The sequence below is a fragment of the Pyrus communis genome, chromosome 3 (assembly GCF_041283825.1).
Source record: "Pyrus communis isolate YQ-2024b chromosome 3, ASM4128382v1, whole genome shotgun sequence".
Classification (NCBI taxonomy): Eukaryota; Viridiplantae; Streptophyta; class Magnoliopsida; order Rosales; family Rosaceae; genus Pyrus; species Pyrus communis.
In genome coordinates, this window is record NC_142567.1 from 5,130,332 (window position 1) to 5,140,480 (window position 10,149).

General features: G+C 36.0%; 2 protein-coding genes across 3 annotated transcripts; one reads left to right on the top strand and one right to left on the bottom strand.

Annotated features, from left to right (window-relative positions):
• Window positions 1-2,284: 2,284 nt before the first annotated feature.
• On the top strand, window positions 2,285-4,176 carry LOC137715977 (stem-specific protein TSJT1). The gene is made up of 4 exons (XM_068455355.2): window positions 2,285-2,612; window positions 2,812-3,052; window positions 3,455-3,575; window positions 3,828-4,176. Exons 1-4 carry the CDS (start codon window positions 2,398-2,400, stop codon window positions 4,016-4,018), a joined length of 768 nt encoding a protein of 255 aa, XP_068311456.2. The 5' UTR covers window positions 2,285-2,397; the 3' UTR covers window positions 4,019-4,176.
• A 504-nt stretch (window positions 4,177-4,680) lies between these two features.
• LOC137715975 (ribosome biogenesis protein BRX1 homolog 2) lies at window positions 4,681-8,951 on the bottom strand. Of its 2 annotated transcripts, none has more exons than XM_068455354.2 (9): window positions 8,815-8,951; window positions 8,499-8,716; window positions 7,944-8,085; window positions 7,548-7,626; window positions 7,312-7,436; window positions 7,052-7,153; window positions 5,510-5,578; window positions 5,252-5,350; window positions 4,681-4,968 (listed from the first exon to the last, which is right to left on the bottom strand). In XM_068455354.2, the coding sequence occupies exons 2-9, from the start codon at window positions 8,696-8,698 to the stop codon at window positions 4,837-4,839; spliced, it is 948 nt and encodes a 315-aa protein (XP_068311455.1). In that variant the 5' UTR covers window positions 8,699-8,716; window positions 8,815-8,951; the 3' UTR covers window positions 4,681-4,836. The 2 variants fall into 2 exon arrangements, with proteins under 2 accessions (XP_068311455.1, XP_088546861.1); XM_088690735.1 differs by having other exon boundaries at window positions 8,499-8,721; window positions 8,815-8,896.
• Window positions 8,952-10,149: the final 1,198 nt, after the last annotated feature.

Here is a 10,149-nt window from a genome sequence, read left to right on the forward strand (position 1 = left end):
GATTTAAACAAATTTGAATTCCAACACTCTAGATTGTGCCACATGGCACAACGGTAACATTTCTTATTTTTTTTAACTGTTTTTTTTAATTTAAAATTTTTAAAGTTGAATAACTTGGACCGTTGATCTCAGATCCAATGGCTGATATTAAATAAGGTTTTTTAATTTTTATTACAGTTGGAAATCCAACGGTCCACAATTTTTAGCCGTTGAAATCCAACGGGCGTGGGGAAGCCATGTGGTTCCCCAACAGTAACAAAAAATTAGTGCACCGCGGGCCCCTTTTCTAACTTTCTGTCCCCTGACGCACGCCCATGCGCGCTTAAACGCCACGCGCCTGACAGAAAAAAATTAAAACAGGCGTCTGACGTCTGACTTGCCTCAGGCGCTCAGGCCAACTCGAATCCACGAGCTTGGCGTTCGGGCCTACTCGGGCTCCCTCGCCAGCCAACACTGAACTTCCTCCCCCAGCCAATCAGGCCCTGTGTTGAAGCATGTCCATCGAGCAATTGCTCCTGCTGGAGCTACTCTTAGGGTCGCATTTCTAGCAGATAGGGATGTGCTATAGTAGCAGAAAATAAATATGTATGTGTATCTTGATGTGAGTTCAATTTTCACCAACTCTCTTTTCTCCTAACAATTAATTGTCTAACCTACTAACGACATCGCTCTACTAAAAAAAATAGAATTAAATACTAAGTTGGACATAAGTTTAAAGAAAAAAAAATACTAATTTTAATAAAAACTATCAAACTCAACCTATTCTATTTAAATTAAGCCACAATGTGTGGGCTAAAACATTTATAAGTCTCCCAGCACATGAATCGCAGCACCGTCGCCATTGTCCAAAAGTTTCGTTGACCACCATCATTGATGTCGGAAAAAACTTCAATTCATCGTTCAACAGTTACATAAAAAAATAAAAATTTAACTTTTTTATCTTTAATTATGTTTATTATGTGAGTTTATTATTTCTTCACATGTATATACAAAAAAAATAAATAACAAATGAGAAAAATCAACACTATACATGTATTTTTTGAAAGTCACTGTTGGGCAGTCACTTTTAGATCGAAAAAATTGAACGTCCGGTTGCGGGAAGAATTGATTGGTCGATCTTTGGAAAAAGTTAACTAGTCGGAATACATGATAGGATTGACTAGCAATCTGGTAATTATTTTGAATTACAATAGTACAACTAGAATTTTTTTTGTTGATCTTTCCATTGTACCTAGATTAAAATATGATATGTTAGCTAAAAATTTTAGTAGAATTAGTACTTAAACTACAAAAACTCCCACAAAACCAATGAGAGCTGATTTTCTCTTCTAAATTTGTTTAAGCACCTTATGTGGATAATGTTTGTTTTAAACATAATTTAAGGAAACTATATAATGTTGGTGAAGAACTTCACATAGAAAATTGTAACTCGAGAGTTGATGGAACAAAATATTCCTTACAATTACCAAGCTCTCACGCAACTCAATTCCTTATCAAGGACAAAAGAAAAGGTGAAGACAGTAATATCTCAAAACTTATTAAATTCAAAGAATCGTCCAAAATATATTCATTTCTGCTTACTACAAGTCAATTTATGCAGCTACTGCTCCCATGGTATTACAAGTTTGCAAACAATAGGGGCCAAAACAGCTTTATATATGGAAATTCTGCCTTTATTTTAACTAAAAAAATAAATATTTTAGTGGGGGTTGCGAAATCACATATCATTTTTAATTATTTTCATACTTCATATGGTGCTCAGTTAAATGTTAAGTTTCATGGATTACAATAAAAATTAAGGTCATACTATAGTCATCCAGGTATACAATCAATATTACATAATGATTATAAGGCTCGTTTGATGTATATAATTGGTACCATTTGGACAATTTACTAGATTTAATGATTGTTGGATAAAATATAAGTGTCACACTACATATATTTTCACTTGGACAAATATATATAAATTAACACTTATATTTATACTCAAGGTACATTAAAATCAATAAGTTGTCAAAATCAGACCAATCTTAAACATCAAACAAGACCATAGAATTATGATTAATAAAACATGGATGACGTGTATTATCCTAATAAAGTTGATATTTACATTTAAAAATTTTATCATTACGTCAAGATTGCTTACGGAATGATCGTAGTTTACAAAGTATATATAATACCGCCACCCGAAAAGGATAAGACTACCTAGAAGTACGAGAATCTTATCCATCACACACACTCACTGAGATCCACGCCGCAACAACTATATAAACCCGCCACCAGCCTCACTCATTGCATCCGCTGCATCTCAAAAACCCCACTTGTAAAAGTGACCAAACAGAAATAAAATATTAAGATCAGAAACTAGGTATTAGCATTTGGTTTTGATCGGGAAAAATGTTGGCCATTTTCCACAAGGCTTTTGCTCATCCACCGGAGGAGCTAAACAGTCCTGCCTCTTACAACGGAAGCAAGAAGCCTAAGCACCCAGAAGAGACTCTCACAGACTTCCTCTCCCACCATCCTTACAACTCCTTCTCCATGGGATTTGGCCATGCTGCTGTCCTTGCTTACGTCAAGCCAGACCAAGGCTCTTACTCAAAACACCCGAGGTAAACGAACAGATTCAGGAGCTGTTATTAACACCCACTTCTTGCACGTGTCAAAGTGCAGGATTAGGGTTTTGGAGTGCTAACAAATATTCCAATCAAATCAAATTATAATATGTTAATCTTGATTAATTTTACCATTACCTTGTTTTTTTTATATTTCAAAGCAATTAACATATTTTAGGGTTTGGTGAAATTTCAGGTTGTTCTGTGGGTTTGATGACATATACTGCTTGTTTTTGGGGAGCTTGAACAATCTGTGTTCACTGAATAAGCAGTATGGTCTAACAAAATGCACGAATGAGGCCATGTTTGTGATTGAAGCTTATAGAACCCTTCGAGATCGTGGTCCGTACCCAGCTGATCAGGTTGTCAAAGATCTTGATGGAAGCTTTGCCTTTGTTGTCTATGACAGCAAAGGTGGCAATGTCTTTGCCGCACTGGTATGTACTCCTACACTCGTTATCTGAGGAAAATAATTCCCGTACATCCTTTTTCTCTTTGAATTGAATAAATTATAGAAAAATTATTGAACAAAAGTAACAAGGGTTGAGAAAATCATTTTTTAAGTTAGCTTAATTTTATGGAAAACTAATGAAAATAGTTTGAAAACTTTGAGTTCTAACGATAAAGACAAAATAAAGTGTAAAGTGAATAATACCATGATTAACTTTTTAGTGTAAAAATATGGTTTTTCGTTAAAGTGAACAGTACCACTGATTTTTTGTTAAAACTCCCTTAATTTTATCTGCAAGATTTTTGAAATTTTGAATTGGAAAAATTAAATGGATCATTCTATTAAGGATCTTATATGAACTTGATAATTTTGTATGCTGTGATTTTAGGGTTCCGATGGTGGAGAGCAGCTCTATTGGGGTATTGCAGCGGATGGATCTGTGGTAATTTCTGATGAATTGGAGGTCATAAAAGAGGGTTGTGCTAAATCATTTGCTCCCTTCCCAAAAGGTACCTCATGCTAAAAGCTTTGCTTATAAAGTAAACCAAACTCCGTTTAGGTCTACAGGGGATTTGTAACAAATTGTTAACCGCTTTTATCTTGCATTTGAGATCCTGTGTTTAAAAAATAAATCTGACTTGCGATCCATGTTACTTGTACATCAAGTAGGGTCGAGGTTTTAGCTAATTCCAATAATTTAGACGATATACTTGCATTTGTTATAATTTCTAACTTGTAATTTTTGAGCAATTGTTGTGTAGGATGCATGTTTCATAGTGAGGGAGGATTGATGAGCTTTGAGCATCCAATGAACAAGATGAAGGCAATGCCAAGGGTTGATAGTGAAGGGGCAATGTGTGGGGCTAACTTCAAGGTGGATAAATACACAAGGGTCAACAGCATTCCACGTGTTGGAAGTGAGGTCAACTGGACTGATTGGGCCTCCCATTAGGACGAAAAGTATCATCGGTGCCTTGCTTTGTCACTCACCACTATGGCTCAAATATAACTTTGGTCTTATTTAGTCGTTCGTCCCTCCAACTTTTTACCATTTCAGCTTGTGGAAGTTTTTACCTTTCAACTTAAGATATATAGAGCTTGAAGTTTTCACTTGGCTTATGAAAGTTTTCTTTTTCAGTTGAAGCATCACCTAAAAGTGAAATTTTACTCGAGGCCAATTTGAAAATGCTTTTCTTAGAAGCACTAGCACTCATAAGCACTTTTGCTTATGAATCTCTAATAGCAAATTCATACATGGGTGACAACATAAAATTTAGAACGCCTTGATGTGGAAATGCTTCTTTAGAAAGCAATTTTTTAAAAAGCACGTAAGTTGTAATAAATTCTGGAATCTTTTGATTAGAGTAAATTTGGAACATGTCACAAAAGTTCGGATCGAATTTTAAAATCTCCCAATTTACGTACAATTTATTTTAAATTGTTGGGATTAGATAAATCGGATTCAAGAAATTTTGAATTTAAAACGGAAATTGTGATGGCGGAATTAAAAGTCCTAATCCAAGTTACAAGATGAAGTTGCTGACGCAACTTCATCTCTCTAGTCTAGCTGAATTGCACAAATATTGTTTAAAAAAAATCCAAAATGCACAAAAGTGCAAGAAACAAAGCCAACGTGCATATATAAGGTAATCAAGTTCAGGCAGAATTTGAAAGAGCATGGGCAGTTGTAATCAAAAACCTGCCTTCTTGATTAAACGATACAACATGACTTGAAATTTTAAATTTTGATTTCTAGTAGTACGTAAAATGTCATTCCTTCCACATCTCAGAAAACTCATCAGGCTCCAGTGGATTTTCAAGCTCATGCATTTTTCTCCTTGTCTTTGCCTTGACTTTCTTGACAAAGGTCCCAGCCTTCTTCTTTTTCTCCAATGCTCGAATCTGAAAGCATCACAAAATGATTCCATCAGTAAACGAGGTTATGATCGTACATGGTTAGGTTTACCAAGATCCTCAAAACAAACGTTTCAAAAATACAATCTCACAGAACTAAAATCTAGTGTCATTTATTGGCTTGATTTAACGGGACAGACCATTCTTTCGTATGTCAGTACAAACTCCCTTACAAACCGTTAGCCACGAGGATCAATACTCATCCATGAACACATAAATAATTAGATAACGAAATCAACAATTCAAGGTGCTTTATGTGTATATATCTAACCTGATTGGGTGATATGTAAAATGGATTCTCATATAGTGTTGGACCTCCAAAGCTGCCACCAAATATCTTGATAGGATTCAAACAAAATCGTGGTCCAACCTATATACAACCAGTTCTCTGAGTTAAAATGTCATCACAGATACTCTGGTATAGACTAAGGAGGAAACATTGCGGTCCAACATACATACAACCAGTTAAGAGTTAAAACGTCACAGATACTCTAATATATAGACTAAGGAGAAAAGCACCACTACGAACCTCAACAAGGGTCATTTTATCTAATCCTCCTCGAGCTATTTTATCCGATTCGTTATGAGGAACCGATATCTGCAATTTAAAGAGCAAAAAAGGTCAAGATAAAAAGCAGCAATATTTTCTAGAAACAATGTCATTTTTACAAATATATGGAAAACAAATAGTGCATCTGCATAGACACAAACATAATATGGTACTAGAAAATCATACGAAGTATAATATTAGGCAAATCATAATTCAGAAGTTACTTGAAAATACTACCACACTGTTTCTAGAACATGGATGGTTTGACATATGTTCTTTTATAAGCCTTTTCTATTGCAGAAGCTGCACAACCTAATTTTGATATGCATTATGCCTCCAGAAAAACACTAATTTTGAGATACATTATGCCTCCAGAAAACTACGGTGGTCATTTAAAAAATTCACGTAGCATTATTATATATACTTTAGCTTAGCTTCATCACTGTTTTACAAGAAACTTAGGTTGGCACTATTGTCAGCACTCATCATGCACTTCCCAACCACACTTCAGTAAACTAATAAACCAACTATATACTTGCTTAAAATTAACTTTTAAAGAGCCAAAAGATAAATGGAGGCTGTGCCTTGGGTTCCCTTAACTGGCTTCACACAAGAAGCCAGATTTAGCCTCCAAGGGTTCCCGAGGAAGGCTAGTGACCGGCCCTGAAAGAAAATTTATACCATGGACTCATATCCATTCAAAGCAAAATAACCAGATTAGGATGGCATTTAGGAGTATTATGGGAAGGATGGGGGATGGCTTGAAAAATGTGGTATTTGGCGGGTGGTGGGGGTGGGGGTGTAGAGTACAATTGGGACTGCCAATGGCCACCAATCTAAATTCATAGGGCTGTTATTGGTCAGCCATCCATTAAAAAGATATCCGCCAAAAAGATAAACTATCATAATATTCCTTCATCCCCCCTTCCTATTCCTCCCCCATCCACTTATTAACTCTTTTGACTACTTGTTGAGAATATTGGGATATCCCGTAAAAGTGAAACAAACCAATTTAAGGGGTGATGTCTACATACCTTGCAATTCTTCGAAGCCAAATTGGTAACTAATCCTTGACCAAAAAAAACTTAATTTCTGGGATTTGAATAACGGTTATTTTCAGAAGGCTACTAAAAGGCAGCGATATTGCAAAGAGACGCAAACAATTTTGACAAATGAGCTGGAATCTAAAGAAAACTATCAAACTCTTAATACATTCATGAATGATTGGTAAATAATACAGCATCCAAAGTGGAGAAAACAATGTTACAGTTATAGCATGGTGCAAATGACAAGTTTTAGAAGTATAACATCATACATGAAACACACTTGCTTTTATTGAGCATCTACACTGCCAGCACAAGGGCAACACTGGCATCTAAACTCTAAAAAATTTAAAGCCACCAAAATTTATATTTTTGAGCAGAAAGCTTACCCCCTAAAATCAATTCTAATATTAAATGAAACAATGTAAGTCATATCACAACTATGTTCAACAAATGCTATAAATTAAAAAACTAGTACCTGATAGTTTCGGAACCAAATGTGGTCATCAATGATAGAGAATACAAAGACATGATCATGATAGGGTTTAGATTTTCTGTGCTCCTTGGGAATGCCAAATATCTGAGAACGAAAGTTTAATAAGAAACAGAATAACATATGTTGTAGCACAAAGTTCAAAAATATCTAAATCAATGATGCAAACTGTTCACAAGAATCAAGCAGGGCATGAACAGGAAATTGTTTACAACTACATAAAAGAGGAAGCAAAATGAACATGCCTGAGTGATCATCTCCTTCAGAAGCTTCCAGTGGGCATCTTTATCAAAATTGGATGAAAAAGTCAAAATAGGTCGTGACCCCTTTAGATGATTTCCAGTAAGCTTCAACTCCTCCATTGTGTGCACTACAAATCACAAAACAATTTTCTTTGATCAGAATTTTTTCGAAAAAACTTAACCCCATTGAGATAAGCCAATCCTTCATGAAAAGCAAATAAATAAAACAGAAACATTACCAGCATTTACTAAGAACTTCACAGATGGCCCATTGGGACACTTTGACATCCACAGATACAGATCTTTCCCTTTCCTGCACTGTAATCAGAGACCCCCCAAAATAAAGTACGCATCAGCATGCAGAAAACAAGTAACCTGAATTTGCTATTATCCCTCTCTCAAACAACCAATATGTCCTAACCTCAACCACTCAAATCAAAAATCATGCAACTTAACACAAACCGATCAACCATATCCTTAACCAATGGTAACAAATAACCATAAATATGTAAACGATGACAAAGATTAAAATCAACAAACTACCAATTTAATAATTAAATTGAAACATAGTATTAAAGTAATATTGAATAACAAGTGCTAAACAAGGTCAGAAAGAAACAACAAAAAAACCTGACCTCGAAAAACATACAGGAAGAGCAACTCTTTAGCTCAACCAGCTCGTTAAGAGTTGCGCCATTACTTGATTTAGACTCCACCTTATTGTCCTTCTTACAATGAGGCAATAGGTCCACCACATTCAACATCAGATGCCGATACCTGCGTATATAATTTATAACCATTTATATAATTATATAAAACTTATACATTTATACACTCACACGCAAGTAAATATACTCGTAAACAAATTCATGACGAATATATCATATAAACGAAAAATAGTTACCAAAATTCATCTAAAGATCACATCTTTACAATTATTACAGAAACCCTCGTTGTTTCCGGATGCGCATGAACTGTTCAATATCCCCAACCATTTCAAAATTTGATAACAGATAAGATAGTATACCCAATTACCCATCATACGCTACCTCACTACTACTTTTCAGTTTTCAATCAACTTCCAATCAGTTCACAGTTAGTTTCAAAAAAATCTTTCAGGTTTCGAATAAAAACAACACCGAGCGAGCGAGCTCAAAGCAGAGAAAAAATTGGAACTTGAATAATTTTACCTGTAACTAATGCGACGAGAACAAGTAACCAAGACCTTTTCTTTGTTCCTGAACACTGCCGTCGATTCACTCGCTTTTACTTCGTCGTCATCCTTCTTCTCCTTCCAACCGGAAAGGGTTCGCTTCGGCCTCTCCGGCGCAACCTCCTCCTCCTTCTTTTCTGGAGCCAGGGCATCGCTGTGCTTTCTCTTCTTCCCCATTATTTTTGCTGGAAAAATCTAATCTTCCATACAAAAATTAGAGTTAGTCATAAATATAAGCAAGCATGTGTGTGGAATGGAAACCTAATTAGGGTTTTGGGCGAGCGATTTCTTACCAGAGAGATTCGGGGGCTCCGGGAGGCTTCTGCAAACGAGAGCACTAGGGTTTAGGGTTTACAACGATGGTGACGAGTGAGCAGGGAGAGGCAACGGCGTGCGGGCGGGTAAGTAATGTTTTGTGTTTTGGGCTTGGGTTACTTTTCCGGATCCAACAATCTTTGGTTCACCCTCAACTTTTGTGGCCTGGCCCAAACTTGTTTTGCTAATTTTGTTGGGCATCTCAAGCCCAAGCATCTTGCTTCGAGAAATGTTATCCTGTAAATTTTCGTCAAGATAGACTCTTAATTATTTGAGCTACAAATTTTTTTTTAGAGTAATAAAAGATGAACTTTGTATATAGTGATCTAGCTATTAGAATAAGTTGACATGTGTTTCGTTATGAGAATTTTTTTATATAAAGATGTTGGGGTGGGGATTTGTGTTGAGCCGTTATACGACCAACTATAGTTACGTATTGGACTCGCTACTTATGAGGTTTGATTTAAGAAATTTTTACTTATAATAGTGATAAATATTATTAGAACGTAGTATCATTGGTGCACTGCATGACAATTTTTTTTATTGTACGCTGTAGTTGTATTGGGGTAGAAGACTCAAACACAGGATATCAGATGTAGGGGTCAAAATAGACGTTATCAATCATTTGAACTACAAACCATTTCTAGTGAATTACATGAATAAGAGCATCTCCAATGGGCCAAATGAGTTCCTTACGATTAGAGGATTCAAAAAATCAACCTCAATCATGCTCCGTATCCTCCTCCTAAGATAGGGATTTATCCAGGAGCTCCTAAATATAGGGGAGGAAGAAAGGAGCTACTAGTGGCACTCTATAATTAACAGTGATCTAAACTTGCAAATGTTTTGAACCTTGCCTTGGACACTTATTTTGTTCCTTATTGTAGATAGAATTGTAATAAACTTCCTCATGTATGTGAATAGTGTTGCCTATGGTACATATATAATACTTTCAATGTAACAACCCATCCTAAATAATTTTACGGATTTTGGAACGAGGGCAATTTGGTCATTTCACATTTGAAATGTATTTTGTTTTGTTGCTTTTGGGATATTTGATTTTTGAAATTATGCTTTTGGTCTTAATTGGTGTGCCCAAGGGGGGCCCATCCTTGATTTTGTCCCCTGGCCCAAATCCCTCATCTCTCTGTCTCTTCTCTCTTCTCTCTTCTCTCCTCGTAAGGTTTCTCTTTCTCACCTATCTCCCTCTCACTCTCACTTCTCTCCCTTTTCCCTCGGCAAGCACCGAAATGGTGCCATGGGAAGATCACCACAGCCTCGGCGAGGTCCCTAACTCACCACCACCTCGACCT

Coding starts and splice junctions, on each gene's coding strand:
- LOC137715975 (XM_068455354.2), bottom strand. CDS start 8,698: ATGGGGAAGAAGAGAAAGCACAGCGATGCCCTGGCTCCAGAAAAGAAG. Junction 7,437..7,547: donor GAAGTTCTTAGTAAATGCTG/GTAATGTTTCTG, acceptor TGTGATTTGTAG/TGCACACAATGGAGGAGTTG. Junction 4,969..5,251: donor TTTACATATCACCCAATCAG/GTTAGATATATA, acceptor TGATGCTTTCAG/ATTCGAGCATTGGAGAAAAA.
- LOC137715977 (XM_068455355.2), top strand. CDS start 2,398: ATGTTGGCCATTTTCCACAAGGCTTTTGCTCATCCACCGGAGGAGCTA. Junction 3,053..3,454: donor GCAATGTCTTTGCCGCACTG/GTATGTACTCCT, acceptor CTGTGATTTTAG/GGTTCCGATGGTGGAGAGCA. Junction 3,576..3,827: donor ATTTGCTCCCTTCCCAAAAG/GTACCTCATGCT, acceptor ATTGTTGTGTAG/GATGCATGTTTCATAGTGAG.